The 24,535-nt window shown below is 46.7% G+C and overlaps 1 protein-coding gene across 2 annotated transcripts in view; it reads right to left on the minus strand.

The window, feature by feature from the left end:
* The window catches only part of MAPKAP1 (MAPK associated protein 1), a 164,994-nt gene that overhangs the window by 29,443 nt on the left and 111,016 nt on the right, over nt 1-24,535 (minus strand). Inside the window, exon 8 of one of the 2 annotated variants that reach the window (XM_044993060.1) lies at nt 6,510-6,617. The exons of the other annotated variant lie outside the window; for it this stretch is intronic. Coding sequence (XP_044848995.1) covers nt 6,510-6,617 — 108 coding nt within the window. The remainder of the gene's footprint in view (nt 1-6,509; nt 6,618-24,535) is intronic. 2 annotated transcript variants of the gene reach the window in all.

Consider the following 24,535-nt stretch of genomic DNA (forward strand, 5'->3'; position numbering starts at 1 on the left):
TAATTAAGACTCACAAAACAGCCTTGTAGAGTATTAATCTTCTGTTCCCAGTTTCAATGGGTGGCTTTCCACAAGTAACAGCCTCTCAATCTGTTTACTCATTTGTAAAATGGATATAAGTGTCTATCTCAGAGGGGTATTATGAGGCTGAACTTACTCATATATCAGATCCTCAGATGAAAAGTCCATATAGAAGGGCATGTTAGTAGTGTTATTAAATCAGATTCAGGGATAACATTTTCATTAGAACTTAAAATCTGAATACTTTGACAAAGTTTAAATGATTAAACTGGGGGATTTTATACTGGAAATATTTCAGAGCCTCTGTAAAACAGAACAATCTCTCCTAATCTTGTTTTATTTGGCTATGTGAAGAGGACAGTTTAAGGTTTGTCAAATGTCTCTAGTTGCTGATCATGGGAGAGAAGCCAGGAATTCCACCATCAGAACAGATCATCTATCTAAAGATGGCAAGACATTAGGACCCCTGAGGGTGCACTGGATAATAGCAATAATATTAGTAACAGCAGAGATAAATGTCCTGCCCAGAAAAATCCTGACTACAGAACTTGGCATATTATTGGCTCCTATACCTGCAGCTTTATCAGAATGTTGAGGAGACCAAGAGAATTCAACAACAGAGGAAAGAATCATCTCTGAGCACGGACTGGAGACACCATCATAAGAGATACTTGCCACACATAAGCAGCTGTGAGTAAACCTGTCAAATATTTACAGGCCTGTCGGGTGTTTGAAATGGAGATCACAATGTAGTTTTCGAATGTAAAAGCATCTACTTGGCAAAGCAATCAGCTCAAGTGGACACTACAGACCTAGACTAAGGGTATGTCTACACTATGGGATTATTCCGATTTTACATAAACTGGTTTTGTAAAACAGATTGTATAAAGTCGAGTGCACGCGGCCACACTAAGCACATTAATTCGGCGGTGTGCGTCCATATACCGAGGCTACTGTCGATTTCCGGAGCGTTGCACTGTGGCTAGCTATCCCGTAGCTATCCCATAGTTCCTGCAGTCTGCCCCCGCCCATTGGAATTCTGGGTTGAGATCCCAATGCAAAAACAGTGTCGTGGGTGATTCTGGGTAAATGTCGTCACTCAATCCTTCCTCCGTGAAAGCAACGGCAGACAATCATTTTGCGCCCTTTTTCCCTGGATTGGGAGCTCAGCCAAGAATGCAAATGCTTTTTGGAGACTGCGGGGACTGTGGGATAGCTGGAGTCCTCAGTACCCCCTCCCTCCCTCCATGAGCGTCCATTTGATTCTTTGGCTTTCCGTTACGCTTGTCACACAGCACTGTTTGCAGGGCTTTTCCTGTCTATCTGGCCAGTGCATCCGAGTTCAGATGGCTTTCCAGAGCGGTCACAAGGGTGCACTGTGGGATACCACCCGGAAGCCAATACCGTCGATTTGTGGCCACACTAACCCTAATCCGACATGGCAATACCGATTTCAGCGCTGCTCCTCTCATTGGGGAGGAGTACAGAAATCGGTTTAAAGAGCCCTTTATATCGATATAAAGGGCCTCGTTGTGTGGACGGGTGCAGAGTTAAATCGGTTTAACGCTGCTAAATTTGGTTTAAACGTGTAGTGCAGACCAGGCCCAAGAGTCTGTTCAGTGGTTCTGAAGTCAGAGACCAAGGCTATGTCTGCACTGAGCACCTTACAGTGGCAAAGCTGTGCTGCCGTGAGGCACGCCGTATGGCCGCTCTTTGTCGGCACGAGAGCGCTCTCCTGTCAACAAAATAACATGAGGCGGGAGCTTTGATGGCAGGATCCTGCCAGTGCTTTTCGTCAGTAAAGTTTTTGTCAGTTGGGGTGTTTTTTCTTCAGAAAGTGCAGTATGGACATAGCCCAAGTGTCTCACTGGGGGAAAAGATACTATTCCAAAAAGTGGCTACTGAAGATCAAAGGTGTTAAGTTCACAACTATCTTGGCATTTTTTGCTCTTTCATTATCTATTTAAATAGAGACAAAACACCAGCATGTTGTTCTGTAAAGTTAGGTTCTTACAAATGATACAGGGATTTCCTGCGTGAAAGAGGCAGAAATCAAAAGTGAGAAAAGCTAAGACCATGTATTGCAGAAACATAACATCAAGAAAGATGAGAACTGTATGAAGTAAAACAAATATATTTTCACTATGTGCTTGACAACAGGAGATGGGAGGAAACAGGCTCCAGGGAGGTCAGATGCCCATCTCCTGATCATGGTTTCTAGAAAGAAATAAGAGGCATGTCATTCTGATCTGACAGAGTTATTTATGAGCCAGACAAAAAGGGGTCTGTTGCTTCTTAGGAGCCAGGCCAAATGTCACAATAACGCGCACAAATTATATACATGAGAGCAGAAAAAATTCCACCATTGCCTTAGGGGTTGTATATCTGAGAGCCCTGGAGGTGGCTTTTCCCTCAGGAAGAACCATGAGGTCTGAGACAGACCTCAGATAATCTCTTATGAGCTGTGTTCATTCCTCTCATTATTTGTAGGGCACTAGTGCTTAGGAGCACCGCTATACCTGTGCCAGGTGTCTGGCCTGGAAGAAGAGGGAGCACAGCTCAGCTGGGGAGGACCATGAAGAAGAGCAGACTGGTGTGATGGTGAGAGAGAAGCCTGGCTGGTCCCAGGAGCTGACTGGAGGCTGAGGTCTCCATGCCTCGGTGGAAACTAGGCATGATACAGACTATCTGATTTATTACCAGGAACCCATTGGTGGGCATTAAGACAAGCTGATGCAGCTAGGGTCCACTAGAAAGGAAGGGGAATGAAAACAGAGCCCAGCACAGCCAAAGGTTCTTTTGGTTTGTGTTTATATTGGACTTTCACCTGAGGACTCCATCACCCCAGCAGGGGGTTGAACTCTCTCGGTGACTAGGCCGGAAAGCTAAGCCACCTCCATAACCAAAGAGTGCTGAAGACTCTACTGGGGAAACTGAGGCAGAGCTACTCAGTGCTGTGCCACAACACCAGGGAGAATGCAGGGACAACACCTACACCACAGATCAGTACAGAAGTAAGGTTTTTGTTCATGTGCAAAGCTGAGATTACTTTGGGAAGATCACCCTCACTAGCATTATAACTCCACTTAGTTCAGGCAATGAATAACAGAATGAGGTATATCATCAGAAGAACTGATTTTCAAATGGTAAAAAAGATAAAACAGTAAAAGAAACATCAGAATGGAGGCACAAGTCTAGACATTTCTAGTGATGTGCCTACAAGGCCTCCAGGAACAAAGCATGGAGTCTGACTCAAAACACAAGGCATTAGCTGGCATGTGAAAATGACAGACTGCTAATCTCAAAGATACTACAGAAGTATCAGCTGTAGTATGGCTACTTAAAATATTAAATAGATGACATATTCAAGAGCAAGCAAATATGTATTTCCTCAATAAAACAAAAATACAAGGTTAACTCCATTGCAAAAATGTCCCCTTATTACTTTAATGTACTAGTATATTGCTTAATGAAAGTTCTTAATTGTAATTCAATTAATTACATACACAGAGTCCCCAATTACATTTTCCAATAAGACATTGGCTTTGGTACAGGTCTAAAGGCACTTAACCAATTTTAATATATTAAGACCAATTTCCCTTGAATACTAATTTCTACCTAATGGTAAAATGAGAAAGAGGAACTTTCCAGAAGCAGGATGGAGAGAATAAACTAAATTAGCAATGAGGAATTTGCTGTTTTCCATAAAAGCCTTTCACATAGCAAAATACAGGCATTCAGTTTAAATATAAATCTGAAAGTAAGTTAAAAAGTTCCAAATTTGGGAGATTTGTTTATTAGTTTGAGCGTCTCTAGTAAATGTTAGACGTTTAGGAGATTTCTGCACATGTATTTCTATTAATGGAAAGTTTTCTGTTTCCACTTAATCCCATGAAATATAAAGTATACATTTGCCCAAAGGAAACTGGCATCTATTTTACTAGCATCTGTTTGGCTCCATGTGAAAAAAATAAATGAGCACATTTAATAAATAGCTCTTCTAATCGAGATTCTTCTCTATCCGAATACATAACTAAGTTAAGGAGAAATCGTTTTAAATCGGACCTAAACATACAATATGGCTAATTCTATTTGATGTAAAGTTTTGATTTACACCTATCAATTTCTGTTTTGCATTGTCCCAGACCTATAACCTATGCATCAGAGTTGGAGCTGATGAAAATCAATGATTCAATTATTATTTTATTAACGAACACAAGTAATCACAGACTCTATTTGACATCTCATCCAAAAGATAGCACCTGCAGCACCCCCAGGCCAAACGCTGCCATCCAAGTAGTGGTTCTAGGTCACCGTTTGAGGCAGGGCCCTGTCTGTGGTTCCAGCGCAGGCGCCATGACGGCGTGGGCTGCTCAGTTCTCCTGTGGCGTTCGCTGACGCCTTGGGGCTCCTCACAGGAATGGGCATCGGGGGAGGGCACTTGAGCATCAGCCTCCACCAAAACCTTTCAGGGAAAAGCGACAGGGACCCGCCCGGCAGCTGCTAGAACTGGAATTCAGCTGAGTTTCCTCTCATTGGGACAGTGTCTCAGCCGCCCTAATGGGAGAGTTACCACTGCGCCATGCTGGGGAACTGGTGCAGTGCTGACCAGAGGGAAGGACAGGGCCACCTACTGAACACCAACACCCAGATGTTTCTTAGAGGCTTCCCATCCACGTACTGACCTGGTATGACCCTGCTTAGCTTGGGGGAACTCAGAGGATCTCACCGCAGTTCTCATGGCTGCGGGCCACACTAGGCATTCTTGCCCGGTACTGTACAGATTGGTCTGGAAGTGCAACGTGTGCATTCAGCTTTGAATCAGACAGTTCAGGGTCAAGAGTTTGGTTATATTTTAAATGAAAGAGGCAAGATCGCCAAAAATATGATCAATGCCGGCTTTGGTTCAGGAAAAGAGCTGGTACATGTAAGAACAATTTAATATTACACTGTTTGCTTTATGAAATGTAAATTTCATACAAAAGGAAAAGTTCAGAGATATACTCAAAGAAATATTAAACAATTCATATATAAACCCCAGGATAGGATTATGGGACAGTCTGATTTACTTAACAAGATTAAAACTACTGTGTTTGCACATTCAGGGCTGGTCTTCTCTATGGGGAGACAGACGCTGCTGCCATCGATGCAGCAGGGATCAATTTACCGGGTCTAGTGAAGACCCACTAAATCGATGGCAGAGTGCTCTCCGGTTGACCCTGGTACTCCAGCTCTCCGAGAAGAGTAAGAGAAGTCAACTGGAGAGCGTTTCCATTTGAGGCAGTGCAGTGAAGACACTGGGGTAAGTCGACCTAAGTTACGTCGACTCCAGCTATGTTGTTCACGTAGCTGGAGTAGCGCAACTTACGTTGACTTACCTCCATAGTGAAGATAAGCCCTTAAAGAAGCTCTTCCAACTTTTGTAGGGTTTCTCCCTGAAGTATTCTAGAACAAAAGGGCACAGAAATAAAGGTGAAGCATGAAGAAGGTCTCAGGAGCGAAGTCCATCCACTCTGAACACGGGAGCCAGGAACATGAAGTCTAATCTCAGCTCTGACACTGAGTTGCTATTAGTCAAGTCATTTCAGCTCAAAGTCTTAATTCTGCCATTCGTTAAATGGGGGACAGCACCACATACCTGGCACGAGGTAGGTGTTACCCCACTAATGCTCCATCACTTTTCTATGTCAGATCCTTCGTGGGGAAATTCAGGAAGAAATGCTATAGCCTTATAAGCATAAATGAAAAGATTTAATCTTTGTAAGGAAACCAGAAACCTCTTAGCATGGGTTTAACAGATCATACATGCCACCAGTTTTCTGACTAATGGAGAGAAAAAAAAGTGTTGCATAGAAGAAGTGAGAAGAAAACTAAACTGAGAGCTTGGCCATTGGGAAAGTTGGAAAGACAGAGGGATGAACCAAAAGGGGGAAAACTTTACATTTGTCTCCAACAAATTTTGTAAAACTTATAAAAACAAAACAAACCCCAAAAGTAATGTTTTTGCATATCTGGAGAGAAAACAATTTGTCCCCACACTTAGATAAACACCACCTCTAAACCTCTGCTCTAGTTACAGCTACGTGATTAATTTCTTTTAGAGGTTAAAAGTTGCTGCTTCTTGGGCAGCAATATTGACATGGTAAAATGTATAGCAGACCAATAACTTTATCCACTAAATAGTGCTTGCAACAGAAAAAGCTTTATATTTCAAGTGTTTTTCACAGTTGGTCATAACTTTACAGAACAGAGTTTTAACAGAAAAAGATTAATCAAGAAGCGATAAACAGGATGCAGACTATTTACCAAAAGGTATGAAATCAATCATTTCACTTTGGAATATTCTTTTGGCACAGTTGAAAAGTGCCTTAGGAAACAGAGCCTCTTCAAAACTTGCTCACCCAGCCGGTACAGCCTGTGCTCCAGAATACATAACTTATGTGAGCTTAAGCAATTTACAAGAGCAAGAGTGAAAAGGGCAAACATACTGTTCTCTCGGACAAGGCAGAATTCCAAAGTGCTCTGGCTCTCCAAGGTACAGTCTAAGTCTACTGGGACATTGGGTTCACTCTGCTTCTCCAGACGATACTGAGGACCTGAAACATAAAATAACTTGTAAAATTCTCTGGATTCTAATTAAAAGACAGCTCATCAGGGTCAGTTAACAATACTTAAACTCAAGAGGTAAAGTCGATGGTTGTTTACGTCTCAAGTTCCTGTCCACCAGGAAAAAAAATAGTAATAAAGTAGTGGAGGATGGGAAGCTTAGAAAGTGCATGGAAACAGACTATCCCAGTCACTGCTCACAGTCTGACATTTCCTGCCTGCTTCACTGCCAACAATTACTTCTGACCTACACCCAACTAGCTCTATGTACCCACCTGTATCCCCACCCAGGTTCTGGCAGTAAGGTTGTTTATTTGGACTTCAAACTGTCCTTAGAAAAAGTAAAATGCAGCTTTCTTTGACTCAGTCTTCCCAGCTATTCTGTATCGAGTGGAAGCCGGCCTGTTGTGAAAGGTAGTTGGCCTGCACTTTGCCTCAGAGATGGAGCTATTCTCACATGCTGTCCGGAAGCTGAAGAACATTCTGAAGAGAAGGCAGATGCACTGCAGTATAGCTAAACAATTCCCATTTAAAGACACACAGTGCTACTTTGCTTATCTGAGTGCTTCCCACTCCCAGCCCAGCATAAAAAACTATGCATTCCTTACTGCAGGCTCAAATGGATGTGCGCGCACACACACACACGGATTTAAAATGGCAGGAAAGGTTGTGATTGTATTGATGAGCCACTAAAGCAAAGGTGACCATGACCGGGACACTAGAGGGTCTCAGAGTATATGCTGTACCTTGAGACAGTTGGGGAGCAGGCAAAGGTGGGGGTCGGTTTGCAAGAGAATTTATATTATGGATTTCATTTGATTGTGAAACTCAGCTCTATAATCCTGGGATATTTCTTCTTCCTGCTCATTTTGTGTCTTGTGACAGCCTAGACTTCTAATGCTCACAAGACTGGCACTGCCATTTTAGACATTAGCAGTGGTGACCAGTGCTATTTTCCACATTAACTTAAGATAATGTGACAGCCTTTGTACACAGGAATGAGCCTTTCCAGTTATCATTGTTTCTACAGTTTCAGGTAGCAGGTCCCAATGCTAGATGGAGTCTGATATCAGTTAATACCTCAATGGCTGTAAGAAGCAGCAAGGGTCACCGGTATATATATGAATCCATCGTTCAACCAGAGATCTGAATACTGTTAGCATTACTGTTGAATATAAACAAATGCAGTAGATATGGGGATTGAATCAGATACAAATGTGGACTGCTGCTGTTTCAAACCAATTATTTTCATATACATTTCACTTAACTAGATTTTTTCCCTAAGATTCAAGTGTCAATCTCCCTATACCCGTTAATTCAAAGCACTGAAAAGAATGGTGTTTATCTGAAAGTTAGTGTTTTCCAAGCTATAAAAAGTATTTTAATAAATGATCGTGATGACAAATAGATGATTTCTTCTTGTGTCTTTCATTCCTACACACAGTTGTACACCTTACAGTGAAATAAAACTACATACAGGGAACACTTCTCCCATTAGTGAAATGAAACCATTTCTGGCGTGTTACAGAAGGGCTGTTTCAACAGCGCACAGAAACACTATGCAACGAATTAGAAGAGTATGAAACATGTAACTTCTGTAAGTGAAACTGCAGAGGAAATGTAGGTAGCAGAATGTCATTTCCTAAGTAGACTGATTGGAACATCACAGCTAATACCCCCACTCTTGCAAAAAGTACCATTGGGGTGTTAATGAACACAAGTGGCCAGGACAGTGGTGGGCAACCCGTGGCTCATCAAGGTAATCTGCTGGCCGGCTGCAAAACAGTTCGTTTACATTGACCGTCCCACTGGGCTAGGACCTCTGTTTTCTCTCTCAAAAGATGAACCAATGATTATGTAGTTTGGTGCACAGTTGCTGTGAGTCAAGAAAAATAATTTTATCCAAGAAACCCTTTCAATTAGTAAGGTATGTACTCAAACCCTGATTCCTTAACACACAACACGAAGGATAGCACCAGACATAGTGGATGAGTGCCCCTTGATGTATATCAGGTCGCTACAATACAAATGACGGCTACAACACTAGTACTTTCAGTTAGTGTTACTGCTGTTGTAACAAAGCTGAATGGTGAATGTCCAGTGGAAAACCTCTCAAATGATTCCACTGGAAAAAAAGCATTTTAAGAAGGCTTTTAATACTTTAAAAAGCTAATTAGCCCATTTGTGCTTATTTTTAAAGTCTTTCCATCTGGCCCCCAAAATCTGGCCAAAAATGCCACTGATAATTTAAAGAACATCTTTAATTTCTAAGGCAAAGAGACCTATTAGATTAAATCATTATTTTCATTAACTCTTTTTGGCCATGCAAAAATTTCAAAGTAGCTGCTTTTACACTGCAAAGCTACCTAAACAAGGAAAAGCTACCTCTGTACCTGTGACACTTAAGGTCTGCATAGTGGCCCGTGCCAGCTGATTTAGGCTCACAGGGTTCTGGCTAAGTGGCTGTTTAATTGTGGTGTAGACATTCTGGCTTGGGCTATTGCCTAAGCTCTGGGACCCTCCTACCTTGCAGGATCCTAGAGCCCAGGCTCCAGAATGAGCCTGAACATCTACACTGCAATTAAACAGCCCCTTAGCCCGAGCCCTGCAAGCCTGAGTGTCTAACTGCAGTATAAAAATACCCTTCAAGCACAATATCTCTCAATGCACACGTCCCATCAAGGCGAGAGAAGCACAAGTGTCCACAATAAAAAATTGTTTTCTCAAGTCACTAAAAATAGCAGCTGGTCTACCAGGCTGACTACGTAACTACGTCTTTTTAGTGATATGAAGGGTCTCTAAACAGGATTTTAATACAGCAAAACTGTTAAAATTGAATCATGAAATATATTCCTTCTCTATTAGTGGCTACGTATTTCATATACTATCATAATTCAAAGTCAGTAAAGCATTCGGAAATATTTAAAACATAAAAAAATTAAGCCTTTTAGCCTCAGATGGCACACCTCAGAGAGGGAATTTGTTAGCCAATTCATTTAAATTTACTACAGCATAGTTTCAATTACGGCTCCTCATTGTATTTCCCCAGAAGCCATGTGAAGAGCACACCGCATGTTCCGAGTGTATTTTGCTCTTGAAATAGTGCATTATTTTTCTGTAAAATGGAGTCTCCTTATTCCTGGTGACTTTCAGAACAGATGTAGGGCCAGGCTATTTGCAGGCCGCAAGAGGAAAGCACAACTATTCCCTCTGTGCCCAGCACAATCAGCAACTGCACATGTAGCTGGTTCCAAACATTTATAAAACAAATTGCACTCCAAGAAAAAGCAGAGATGTTTTATCTAACCACAAATAGCAAAAGGAGCAAAGTATGTACAGCACCATCTTCCTTTTTCTACAAGACTTGAGCCATTGCAAATCTGTCTCAAAAACCGAAAAAAAAATTAAGGCCTGGTTTTGTCAGACAGAAGGAAAAGCGGAACTTACTGAGGATAAACTTCAAATAAATACCAAATCAATCACTCAATCTGGGTTTAAATGTTGTCGTAGGTGTTTAAACTGACAAGGTAAAGGAGATTCAGACAGAGTGCAAAACGACCTACTTAGTCCATCTTGCTGTAAGGGAATAGTAGAGAGTAATCTCCAATGGTCCCCAAACAACATTCGCCGCTGCAGAATATACAGAATGAACAAAGTGGGCAGACAACTTTGTAGCCTCTGATTTGAATTTCCATGAACTGGCTGCTTATATCCAAATCTTAGTTCTTAATGTCAAACTGTCTGATTCCAAAACAGAAAATCTTGCAGCATAAGAGATATGTATTTTGCAAATCCTTCTCTATTTGCAAACAACATAAGAGATCTGTGCTGCAGAGATCAGACCAGCATTAAGGTTATTGTAATTTTCTTAACAGACCATAATCTTTACAATGAGAACTGAAAGAGTATATCATGTGAATCCCAGATCCATGAGTACTTCAAACCTGGTACGGTTTACTCAGTTTTCCCACATGCTGCAAACTAGAACCAGGCTCGTGTACAAATGGAAATATTTTGGGAAAAGGAATGTATTCCTCAACTCTCAGTATCTGTGACCCTTTTTAAATAAATTGAAGCTACATGTGTGCTAATGGGACTTTGTTTATTTGATTTCCAGCAGATGCAGAGGGCAGAGAGGAGAGTTGAGTCTCAGGGTACGTCTACACTACAGGATTATTCCGATTTTACATAAACCGGTTTAGTAAAACAGATTGTATAAAATCGAGTGCACGCGGCCACACTAAGCACATTAATTCGGTGGTATGCGTCCATGGTCCGAGGCTAGCATCGATTTCTGGAGCGTTGCACTGTGGGGAGCTATTCCGTAGCTATCCCATAGTTCCCGCAGTCTCCCCCGCCCCTTGGAATTCTGGATTGAGATCCCAGTGCCTGATGGGGCAAAAATCATTGTTGCGGGTGGTTCTGGGTAAATGTCGTCAGTCACTCCTTCCTCTGGGAAAGCAACGGCAGACAATCATTTTGCGCCCTTTTTCCCTGGATTGCTCTGGCAGACGCCATAGCATGGCAACCATGGAGCCTGTTTTGCCTCTTGTCACTGTCACCATATGTGTACTAGATGCCGCTGACAGAGGCGATTCAGCAGCGCTACACAGCAGCATTCATTTGCTTTTGCATGATAGCAGAGATGGTTATCAGCCGTTCTGTACCATCTACCATGCCATTGTAAATTGGCAATGAGATGACGGTTACCAGTCCTTCTGTGCTGTACCATCTGCTGCTGTCATAGGTGCCCCTGGCTGAGATCGGCCGGGGGCGCAAAAGACAAAAATGGGAATGACTCCCCGGGTCAATCCCTCCTTTATGGTATCAAAAAATAGAATCAGTCCTGCCTAGAATATGGGGCAAGTGTACTACAGAACCAGTGTATCAGAGAACCAGAGAGCACAGCCACTCCGTGTCAGATCCCGCAGAAATGATGAGCTGCATGCCATTCACAGGGGGTGCCCCTGCAACAACCCCACCTGTTGATTCCCTCCTCCCCCCAGCCTTCCTGGGCTACCGTTGCAGTGTCCCCCATTTGTGTGATGAAGTAATAAAGAATGCAGGAATAAGAAACAGTGACTTGTTAGTGAGATAAAATGAGGGGAAGGCAGCCTCCAGCTGCTATGATAGTCCAGACAGGACATTAAGCAGTGTGGGGGAGAGGAGCCCAGCATCCCGCTGCTATGATAGTCCAGGCAGAATAGAATCTTTTCTTTACACATGAAGGGCGGGGGCTGATGGAGCTCAGCCCCCTCTTGCTATGATGAAGATGGTTACCAGCCGTTCTGTATCATCTACTGGGAATGATCAGGAGTTTTTTACCCAGGCGCCCCCGGCTGACCTCACCGGAGGCCAGCCAGGAGCACTCACGGGCTGATGATGAGGACGGATACCAGTCCTTCTGCACTGCACCATCTGCCACAAGGCTGATGGTACAATATGGCTGATATCCATCATCATCATCAGCCACCAAGGAGGGGGGGCAAGGATGCTGCAGTTGACTGCTGCAGCATCGCATCTATCAGCAGCATTCAGTAGACATAGGGTGACATTTAAAAGAGTCAAGACAGGATTTTTTTCCCTTTTACTTCTGGGAGTGGGTGGGGGGGTAAATTGACGAGCTATGCCCTGAACCACCGCGGACAATGTGTTTGATCCTACAGGCATTGGAAGCTCAGCCAAGAATGCAAATGCTTTTCGGAGACTGCAGGAACTGTGGGATAGCTTGAGTCCTCAGTCCCCCCTCCCTCCCTCCATGAGCGTCCATTTGATTCTTTGGCTTTCCGTTACGTTTGTCATGCAGCAGTGTGCTGAGTCCCTGCTGTGGCCTCTGTCTGGAGATTTTTTAAAAATGCTTTGGAATTTCGTCTTCTGTAACGGAGCTCTGATAGAACAGATTTGTCTGCCCATACAGCGATCACATCCGTACGGTCCATGCTGGAGCTCTTTTTGGATTTGGATTCGGACTGCATCGCCACCCGTGCTGATCGGAGCTCCACGCTGGGCAAACAGGAAATGATATTCAAAAGTTCGCGGGGCTTTTCCTGTCTACTTGGCCACTGCATCCGAGTTCTGATTGCTGTCCAGAGCGGTCAGTGGTGCACTGTGGGATACCGCCCAGAGGCCAATACCGTCGATTTGCGGCCACACTAACCCTAATCCGATATGGTAATACCGATATTAGCCCTACTCCTCTCGTTAGGAAGGAGTACAGAAACCGGTTTAAGGAGCCCTTTATATCGATATAAAGGGCCTCTTAGTGAGGACGGGTGTGGCGTTAAATCGGTTTAACGCTCCTAAAACCGGTTTAAACGCGTAGTGTAGACCAGGCCTCATTCTCCCTTTTCTTCCACCTCCACTGGGTCCCACCAGGGCCCCCAACCCAACACCACAGAGCTTTCTATGGGCACAGCTCCAGGGCGCCCTCAGACTCTGGGTTCATCTACCTCCAGGGCGATCCACACCAGTATACACCCCACTTCACACCCCTTGCCTTCTGTTTAAGATTAGAAGCTCTTATTTGCTGGTGAGATGCCCGGCACACTGATACGTTGGTAATAATAAAAGTCAATTTTGTGAAATGAGTTACATGTAGTTTTACACACTGCACTCCCACCCACCACCCAAAGCTGTGGTTTCACCATCACTTGGTAATTCCTTAAAGGACCTTTCTTTTGCCTGAGGCTGTGTGAAAGACGCACACAAAGAACAGGGGAACCAGTGACATTGACTAGATGCGGTGTAGACCACAGATAAGAATGTATTTTTTCTAAATCTCAGTTACTGCCATTTTAGGTGTGACATTACAACAGCAGGCAAAAGCAGACAACAGTATGATTTCTAAGTTGACTCCATCCACATAGAATTATTGCTGAACCAGACATAAAGAATCATGGAGGGAGAGAATTAAAAATCAGTGCTCAATAGCAGCTTATCCTCTCCCTATGGATCACAGATTCCCCAGGCTCTGGATCCATGTTGAAGAAGAAAATGACTTCCATAGGCTCAATGCCATTTTTGCTCAATACACTCCCTGCCAAGCTGCATGGCACAGAAGGCGTCAGCAATTGCAGCTGGAGACCTTTTGGAGTAATCTTGCCAGTAGTGAGGCAATTTTGAAGCAAATTGTGAATTTTCGCAATTCTGTAAAATACCAAATTATTATTAATAAATATACAGTCTGACTGCAAACGAGATACTAAGTTTAAGATTGAACAAATGAAAAACCGCAACACTACAGGGTGCTGCTGAGGCAATTTCTCTTGGAACAGATTCTTCAGAGAAGTGAGTATTATATAATTCAGAGTGTAAATGGGTCTTTAGGCAGTACATACCCTTTAGAAATAGGTTTAAAATGTCAAAAATGTGTAGAAAGCTACATGACCTCTACGTTACAACAACAACAAAAAATGTAAGGGTGATTCTATGGAGCGGTTGTATTGAGTAAATAGAAAACTCATTTCAGATGTTCAAAAGATGAATTTATAGTGGAAATATCATGTAACTTAATGGTCTAATAACAAAATATTGCTCTGGGCATTTCAAGAGAATTTCCAAGTTATAATACCAAAGTTTTATGGATTTTTGTAATCCTGAGGCAAACATTTCCACACACAAGTTTAAAAGAAAACCTTCAGAACATGGCATATGAAAGGTAAGTGGCATTGTACCTCCATTTAACTATTTAACTCTTACCTTTAACTAAAAGGACTATTACTTTAGCATACAGCTCAGGTCTAACTGCAGCAGATTGATACAGAGGTTCAGTATATTTTCCACACACTACTGTTAACATGGGCAAAGATGGACAGCAGGTCATTTGCGTGACATCTCACCATCAAACTAGGAGTGGAGCTGCTCGGAGGAAAGCTGCTGTGGGCAGAAGACAACTATGAGCCCTCGAAGCCCCATCCCTGTTCTGTTATTTCACCAAAATACCCCAAGGGAATGACACAGGGAAAGGGCAATCAGGGCAGCTGGGGAGTGACCACACCTGGCATATTAGTACACCCAATGAGAAAGGAGTGAGGTGGGGATGAACCAGGAGTGTGATCTGAACTAAGCCAAAATGGGAAGAGATGAAGCAGTTATACCTGAAAGCAAATAATTTTTCATTCAAAGACTAGAAGAGATTAATTCAAGGGTACAATACATACCCAATAGGCTAAGCTCTCTTTAGCTCTTGGAGAAGGTGCTAAGGTTGAACCCCTATTCCAGCAGACATTGCAGACAAGTTGCCTTGGGCACACTGATCTTCTTAATTTTTGGACCACACTGCTGGGCAAAATATCCTGCAAATATGAGCAAGTGCCTAAACACAAAGAATTGCAAAAGCTAGCACAGACAGAGCAACTCTTCTCTTTTAGCAATGATTTTAACACACTCACTGATCAATAACTGTTGAACAACTGTACTAACTTCATCACAAAGGCAGAACTATTCATTTACAAACAATACTCTAAACATCTTGACTGCAGACATCAAACTTGCATGCAACATTTAAATGCATATAATTATATAATGCACAATCCCACCAGTTAAAATGCTTATTTGCCCCTCGGTGTGGCTGCTAGAAAGATTTGTACTGTACTATGATATTGTGTTAAACATTGCAGCAGCTGCCTCTTCAAATAGCAGGAGGATCATTAGGAATTTTTTAAAAAATTACATGAAACAAAAAGTCATTCTTTAGCTTCCTATGGCACAATATAAAATTTACCCTTGGTGATGAGAACCGCAGAGTATAATCAAATTAAACAATTCTCTCAAAAAAGGAGAAAGGCCATGTCTATCACAACAAACCATGCCTGCTGCCTAGTGAAACTGCAAAGCCTTCAGAAAGGGTTTCGAAAGCCTGACCCATCAGTTCTAATTTTTAAAACTTATCCTTTCAGTCAAGACTAGAAAAAGGCCCATTCCAACTTTTATCTTTCCTACAAAGTGCTGTTATCTTGGTCTGATGTCAGGAGCTTTATCTCTCTTTCTGCTGACAAGCAGAGACGAGAGATAAGATTGGGAACGAATCTCACTTCTCTGAGTAAATAAATAATCAATACTCATCTAAATGTAAATGAGAAAGTATCCCCCTCTGATAACAGGGCTCTTATCAAAGAGCCAATTTTCTGCAGACATTTGGCCTCAACCAAATCACCATCATTCAGCCCCAGCCTAATGGCTAAAAATCGTAACTAAATTGAACCGATCACCAGAGATCAACTAAGTTCAGCCATGGCTACTTCAGGTTCAAATGTTTTGGAATGCAATTTTGCCCCCATTAACTTTCAATAGCAATGAAAAATACACTGGTCAGGGGTTGAATGTGCACAATAAACAAACTCAAACACTTATTTTTTTTAAAGTGTTTAAACAAAAACCAAACCAAACCTCAGCTCTGAGTGCAACCAAATAAATGTTACAATAAGGATAAAAATGGAGATGGGGGGGAAGATTTAGCTCAATGTTTCAATCTGTGTGGAATGCTGAGAGCTGTAATTCTGCTGCCAAATAGCAATTCAACTATTTAAAGACAGGTCGAAATAAAGAGACAGACTAGATTAAAATGTCACTGAAGAACTAAACCAACGTCTCTCTCTACAACATTCCCCTTATTTATTCCTATCACCAAAGCCTTGGTCTATGCCGGGGTGGCCAAACTTACTGACCCTCCAAGCCCTATACAACAATCTTCAGAAGTTCGAGAGCCAGGGCTCAGGCCCTCAATAGGCGCCTGCTGGGCTCGGGGCTTCAGCCCCACTCCAGCTGAAGCCCTGAGATCCCCTTCTCTGCTGTGCAGAAGCCCCTATCCCACCACCCTGCTGCAAGACAGAGGTCCCGACCTCACCCCCAGTCTGGTAGGTGGAGAATGGGCATGGGGGGGGGGGCTCTGCGAGCCTCACTTTAACAGTAAAAGAGCCGCACGTGGCTTGCGAGCCACAGTTTGCTCACCCCTGCTCTATGTCCTGGTCAGCTCCTGCCTTGACTAACGCAACCCATTTGTCCCTGACCTTCCCGATCTGTACCTGCAGCCCCAGGTTAGCCAGCTTGCTTCAGCTACAATCATTCTCCTCACCCACTACTGGAAGGTCCCGCAGTGCTGTGTGATCCCGGTGACATCCCAAAGCCCTCATCCTTATTTCCAAGGCCCTGCACTCCTTGACTTGCCTCCCTACCTCCCTACACAAGAGTCTCTCAAACTTTTGTACTGGTGACCCTTTCACACAGGGAGCCTCTCAGTGCGACCCCTCATACATTAAAAACACTTTTTTATAGATTTAACACCATTATAAATGCTGGATGCAAAGTGGGGTTTGGGGTGGAGACTGACAGTTTGCGACCCCCCATGTAAGAACCTCCCGACCCCCAGTTTGAGAACCCCTAGCTCACCCTGTGTGCTTCCCTCTCTGCTTCCATACACAACTGCTCCCTTCTCTCATAGTGCCTCCTGTAATGCTGTCTCCACGAGGGAATTCTACAAAAATATTCCCAATGCAGCTTAGTGGGAGGGTTAGTGTCAACTTTGTGTTTTTACCATTGTGTTTATTAAGCCTGCTGAGGCTAGTGGCACAACTGGGTCTAGATCCCCAGGACTCCTGATTCCTACTCCTGTATCTGAGCCAGAGGACCACACCAACTAACTATAAACCAGTTCTTCTGTGCTAATCCCCTTTGACTGCAGCATAGTACCCAGGCAAGTGTTAACTTCTGCATTCCAAGGGGGAAATACCCTCTCCCCACTCATCCTCTGCTGTGGCACAGCAGGAAACAGGAATGAAAAAGGAGGAACCCAACCATCCTGTAGGGGAAAGAGTAAAGCTGAATCGCTGGCTGCTTGTGCTGCAATAACTCTCCTGCGAGGTGAAGACATGGTTCCCGACAGCAGCCTGTGAGCTCTGCAGCAGCAGGAGTGATGAGACAAAGAAAAGGGGGTTTTGGCCAGATACATCCTCTCTGATTACAGTGAAAACCCATGTAGAGGTGGGGGGTATTTTGTTGGTGGGGCAAAACCCCATTTCAAAGTAAGGGGCCTCTTTGTAAGAGCATCACCATTCCCAAGGCTTTTCGCCTTCATTCACGGTCACCATCCACATGCTCTGCATGGAGTGAGTCCTTTCCCCTCCTTTTGCAAAGCCCTTCCCTGCGACCCCCTCAAACCCTTCCACACCTAGCATCCATGTCATAACTGCCCCAGGGAGACCGAGCGCGCCTGAGGCAGGAGGATTATTTCAAGTGTTCTTTAAAGTACTGTATGTATTTGTGATGCTACAAATACTCATGAAAACAATGAGGAATTTAAAGTTTGCAATCATCCCCTGATGGCCAAGACAATGGATGCATGACAGACAGTGGATGGTCAGATGCAAACAAGAGGCATTTTCCTCCACATCACAGCTCTGCTCTAGCTTAGTGGAAGAGACAAGGGATGGGTCTGTGTGGAGCAGGTGGGGCAGTGGAACAGAAGCCTTCAGAGAAAACCAGTTGATAAACATTCAGTGTCGATGTCTGAGGTATTTCCGCATTTTAATTTTCTCCTTTTCCAAGTAAAGATGATTTATAACTTTATTGCTCCAACCCTAGGTTTTGAAAGTGTGATTTCTTTTGAGTTTAAACTGCACCTATATTTATTATTCTTGTTACCACTTTTTTTATTATTGCTATAGAAAACATTTGCTGGAAATATGTGATCGCTATTACAAGGCCATAAAAAAGAAGAGAGTTTATGTATTTCTATCTTTTCAAATAATCTGTCAGAATGTATCAATTGCGCTAAGTATAAGGCCACTAGATTCTAGCCTTTGCGCAGCTGGCACGTGTACAGCATATGGAAGAGCTGAAATAGTTTCGGGCTAGTCCACACTACCCAGGCTCCGCTGATACAGCCGCACCAGTCCGGCTCTGCCAGCAGATCCCCCTAGTATAGACGCAGCATATGCTGACAGAAGGAGTTTTTCCTGAGGCTACAGTACCACCACCTCCTCGAACAACATTAGCACTTTTCTGACAGCACAGCAACATCTACTCTGGTTTTGCCAGCATAGCTATGTCAGCTTGGGGTGTGGTCTTTTCAGATCCCAGACAGATACAGTTATGTCAACAGAACTTTGTAGCATGGAACTGGCCTTAATCTGGCTACTCATTCAATACTGATGGGCAGCTGTGCAAACTAAGGCATTACTTCCTCTTCTGGAGAGGCTACACTAAAGTGTGGCTCACTAGAAATACAGGTGAGGATTTGGCTTTGCCACTAAAGTGAAGAACTTGACTGTAGCATACCAGCTTGAGTACTGAACCCAGAATGTAAACAAAAGAGAAGTGAATAGGCAGAGGCAATAATACACGGTGAAAAACCTAGGCTTTAAGAAAAGACAGTTACCTTTTCCATAACTAGTGTTCTTCGAGATGTGTTGCTCATGTCTATTCCACAGTAGGTGTGCGTGCTCCAGGTGCTCCGGTGCCAGAAGTTTTTCCCCTAGCAGTATGCGTAGGTGAGCGCCCCAGCGACCCGTGGAGTGGCACCTCCACAGCACAGTAGAAGGGGCTCTGTGCACTCCCCCGCACCCTCAGTTCTTTCTTGCCAAACAACTCCGACAGAGGAGAAGAAGGGCGGGACGTGGAATAGACATGAGCAACACATCTTGAAGAACACCAGTTATGGAACAGGTAACTCTCTTTTCTTCCTCGAGTGATTGCTCATGTGTATTCCACAATAGGAGATTCCAAGCTATATCAGTTGGAGGTGGGTAGGAGTTCACAAATTCTCGGAACGGAGCACAGCCCTGCCGAACCCAGTGTCGTCCCAGTTCTGGGAGACAATCGCATAGTGCAAGGTGAACATGTGAATGGAAGACCACGTAGCAGCCCTGCAAATGTCCTGAGTGGGGACAAGGGCTAAAAAGGCAGCCACTAGGCTTGTGCCCTAGTCCAGAGTGCCCTCACAATTGGCAGTGAGGGGATTCCTGCCAGGTCATAACCGGTACGGATGAATGAGGTAATCCAGTTGGAGAGCTGCTGAGTGGAGATCGGCCGACTCTCCAAGCGTTTGGCTGAGGCAATGAACAGTTGCTTTCTGAATGGCTTAGTCCGCTCCAGGTAAAAAGCCAGAGCCCATCTCACATTCAGCGTGATGCATGGGGCTTGGGGCAGAGGACTGGCCGAAAAATGTCCTGACCCATGTGGTAGGTGGAGACCTCCTTCAGGAGGAATGAAGGGTGTGGGCGGAACTGGACCTTATCCTTATGAAACACCATGTACGGGGGCTCGGAGGTCAGGGCCCTGAGTTCAGAGACTCGCCTGGCCGATATGATCGCAACCAGGAAGGCCACCTTCCACGAGAAGTGTGACCAGGAGCACGTGGCTAGCGGCTCAAATGGGGGCCTGGTGAGACGGGCCAACACCACTGCGGGATAGGGCGCCTAACATATGGAAAGAGACGATCCAACCCCCATAGGAATCGGCCAGTCATAGCATGGGAGAATACCATGTGGCCCTGCACCGGTGGATGGAAGGCCAATATGGCCACCGGGTGCACTTGACTGACGAGGCACCAGGCCCTGGGCTCTAAGGTAGAGGAGATAGTCCAGAATAAACTGGATCAGGGCGGTCACCGGCGAAACACCCCGCTCGTCCGCCCATCTGGAAAACCAAGACCACTTTGCCAAGTAGGCTCGGCGCGTGGAGGGCCGCCTGCTTTCTAGGAGGATGCGCTGAACCCCTTCCGAGCACATCCTTTCCTCCCGGCCTAACCATTGAGCAGCCACGCCAGGAGGTGGAGTGCTGCTAGGCTGGGGTGGAGGAGGCAGCCCTGGTCCTGGGAGAGCAGGTCTGGGTAGGATGGCAATGACCACGGCAGGGTGACCGCCAGGCCCGTGAGGGTCCCGTACCAATGCTGCCTGGGCCACGCCAGGGCAATCAGAAGGACCGGGGCCTTTTCCGTCTTTCTTTTCCAGAACCTTGCCAATCAGCAGGAACTGGGGAAAAGGCATAGAGAGACTGGCTTGACCAGGACAGGAGGAAGGCATCGGAGATAGCACCCTGTCCCAGCCCCACCACTGGAGTGGAACTGGGGACAGCGACGGTTCTGCCGAGTTGTGAACAGGTCCAGCTGGGGAGTTCCCCACACTTGGAAAAGTCTGTGCACCATCTCTGGGTGGAGAGACCACTTGTGCTGAGAGGAGAAGTCCCTGCTCAAGTGATCTGCCCACGGATTCCGGGTGCCCGGCAGATGGAAGGCCTGTAGGCAGATGTCGTGAGCTATACAAAAGTCCCACAGCCTGAGGGCTTCGCGGCAGAGGATTGGGCCCTGCCTTGTCTGTTGATGTAGAACATCAAGGCTGTGTTGTCCGTGAGGACCCTGACCACCTGGCCCTGCAGGTGCGAGCGGAAGGCCATGCACGCCAGCCATACCGCCCTAAGCTCCTTGACGTTTATGTGGAGGGTCAGATCCTGAGCCGACCACAGACCTTGGGTCTGAACGTTCCCCACATGGGCCCCCCATCCCAGGTCTGACGCGTTGGACACCAGTTCCAGCAACGGGGCCCTGCTCCTGAACAGGATCCCTTGGAGCATGTTTCTCGGGTGGACCACCACTGTGGGGAGGTGATCACTGGTTCGGGCACCGTGAGGACTTTGTCCATCCTGTCCCTGGCCTGGGAAAACTCCGAGGCCAACCAGGTCTGGAGGGGCCTCATCCTGAGTCTGGCGTGACGGACCACATATGTGCACGCCGACATGTGACCCTGGAGCTGGAGGCACACTCTGGCTGTTGTCACCAGAAACCCTGTGACCGTGTCAATGAGACCCTTCAGGGTCTTGAACCTGTCTGGTGGGAGGGAGGCCCTGGCCAATGAGGCATCCAGGACTGCCCCGATTAACTCTATGTGCTGTACCGGGACTAATGTGGACTTGGTGTTGTATACTAACAGACCCAAAGTAGTGCATGTAGACAGAAGGAGCACCATATGATCCCACACCTGCGACCGGGTGCTGCCCTTGACCAGCCAGTCATCCAGATAGGGGAAGATCTGGACCCCACGGTGCCTGAGGTAGGCTGCCACCACCAACATACATTTCGTGAATACCCTGGGGGCACTGGACAGGCCAAACGGGAGATCCGTAAATTGGTAGTGTTCCTGCCCCACCGTGGAACAGAGGAAGCGTCTGTGCCCCTTGAATATATGAATGTAAGTTCGCGTCCTGCAGATCGAGGGCAGCGTACCAGTCCCCGGGATCCAGGCAGGGGATGATGGAGGCCAAGGAGACCATGCGGAACTTGAGCTTCACCATGTACTGGCTCAGGCCTTGCAGGTCCAAAATGAGCCTGAGCCCCCCTTTGGCCTTCAGGATAACGAAATAGCAGGAGTAATCCCCCTTGCCTTTGAACTCCCCCAGAACCGCTTCCACTGCTCCTAAGCCCAGGAGCCGCCCCATCTCCTGCTCGAGCGGAGCCTCGTGCGAGGTTGTCCCCCAGGAGGGACAGGGTTAGAGGGTGGTTGGGAGGCGAGGAAGTAAACTGTAGGGTGTAGCCCTGGGAGATGGACCCATCGGTCTGAGGTCACACGCGACCACTCTGGGAGGAAAGCACACAACCAATTGGAGAAGGGAAGCTTTATTGAGGGTGGGTTCCTGATGAGAACTGGCAGGGCGCTTCCGAGCATCCTGTCAAAACTGCCTTTTCCCTGCCCGATGGCCCTTGGAGAACCCAGGCTGGGGGGCAGACTGAGACTGCCTCTGTGGGCGCCTCTTATAGTCCTGCGACTTCTTATAAGCGGTCTTGTATTTTGAATGGCTGGCCTGAGCGAGAGTCTGCTGCGGCTTGAACTTAGGCTGAGCCGGAACACAGAGACCCAGAGTCTGGAGAGTCGTGTGGGAGTCTTTCAGGCCATGCAGCTTTGTATCCATTTGTTCCGCAAACAGGGCTTTGCCGTCAAATGGGAGGTCCGCACCTCGCTGGACAGCCCAGAGAGCAGGAGTGATGACACCCTTCTCATGGACACCGCGGAGGCCCTGGACCGTGTGGCCGTGTCCGCTGCATCTGAAGCTGCCTGCAGGGTTGCCCTGGCAGCCGCTGTGCCCTCCTCCACCAGCGCTTTGTACTCCTTCCTGTCGCGCTCCTGGAGGGAGCCCTTGAACTTGGGCAGGGTGCCCCACAGATTGAACTCATACCGGCCCAGGAGAGCCTGGTGGTTCGCCACCCGTAACTGGAAGCTCGAGGACGAATAAACTTTTCTTCCAAATGAGTCCAGCCTCCATCAATCTTTATTTTTTGGGACAGGGGCTTGTTGGCCCTGCTGTTCCCTGTGGTTGACCAACTCGCCCATCAGGGAGTTAGGAGCAGGGTGGGTGTATAAGTACCCCTTGGCGGGCGCAAAATACTAACAAACATTCTGCTCTCTTAGAGATGGGGGCCAATGAGGCTGGGGTTTGCCACAGGGCATTTGAAATTTTCACCACCCCTTCATAGAGAGGCAAGGCCACCATGCCTGGGCTGAGGACAGTACATTAAACAGGGAGTCCGAGGGCTCCTCCATCTCCTCTGCTTGATGCCACCCTTTTTAAGAGTTCTTGGTGGGCCCAAAAGTCCTCCTGTGGGATGGAGGGAGGAGGGGCCGTAATCACCTCATCCAGGAAGGATGACGAGGCCGGCGCGGTACTTTGTGTGTCCACCAGCACTGGAGGGTCCACTATCAGGTCGGTCTCTGGGCATGGTGCCGAGAATGTACGTTCCACCGATTCCTTCCTTGGAGGTCTGGAGAGGGAGGCTGATGGTCCTTCTGAGGCTCCGGCCACTGAGCGAGCCCCCTCCAGGGGCTGCGCCGGGGCCCACGGTGCCCACTGCTACCACTGGGCCAGCTACGGGGGCTGGTGCCACTGCACCTGCTGTGGCACCAGCGGAGCCGGTTGTTCGGACTGGCCCATCGATGGACGACTACGAAGGGAGGCCGGGCTGACATACGACCTGCCGCTGTCCCCGGACCGGGAGGAGCGGCGGCGCTGGGAGTGATGCCGACCACGGGACCGCAATCCTGACGTGGAGGACCGGTACTGTCCGTAACAGCTGCTCCGCGATCAGCTCCAGCAGGTGGGCCTACGCCGGCGAGACGCCGGCGATTCATGCCCGGGGCTGCGGAGGCGGTGCCATGACGGGGTCCTAGAGTGGGAATGACGATGTTCGTGCCATGACCGGCTGCAATAGCCCCTCCGAGAGGAGGACCTTTGGCGACATCTGCCTCAGTCCCTCAGCATTCGCTCCTCGAGGCAGAGCAGTGCTGAGAGTCTTGGTAAGATGGAACCCAACCAGACAGCCTGGTGGGCATTGAGGGCTATTCATGTGGACTTTGCCCTGAACAGTCACTGGGTGGCGAAGGCATCGGGAATGTTCCCTTGACTGAGACCAGTACCGAGCCGGGGATGACTGCAACGATCCCAACAGCGGCTTGCCTCTGGAGCGCGGGGCTGACATCCCGAGTCGCCTGCAGGGCCTCCGGCGCAGAAGGCATCCGGACATCTGGGGAGGCCTGCTCTGAATGGGCCAGGCTACTCCACTCGACTTAAGCTGGAGGCCTAGAGGCCGGTGGGGATCGAGGACTGCCCAACATGGGTCTAGCCTCTGTCCCGGGTTTATTCTGGCACCGCGGCGAAGAAGGCCTCTTCCTAGCCTTCTTGGTGTGCCCTGTGGACGGGGAGTGGTGCTGACTAGTCAATGGCGCCTAAGGGTCGCCGTGCACTGACATCGCAGTGCCCAGTGCTGACTCGGAGCGGCGCGCCAGAGCTGGGGTCAGCGCCAACTCCATCAGAATACCACGGAGCCTAATGTCCCTTTCTCTCTTGGTCCAAGGCTTAAACGACTTCCAAATCTTGCAGCGATTGCTGAGATGGGTTTCCCCCAAACAGCATAAACAGTCCGCGTGCG

Source organism: Mauremys mutica, chromosome 18 (genome assembly GCF_020497125.1).
Source record: "Mauremys mutica isolate MM-2020 ecotype Southern chromosome 18, ASM2049712v1, whole genome shotgun sequence".
In the NCBI taxonomy this organism is placed as follows: domain Eukaryota; kingdom Metazoa; phylum Chordata; order Testudines; family Geoemydidae; genus Mauremys; species Mauremys mutica.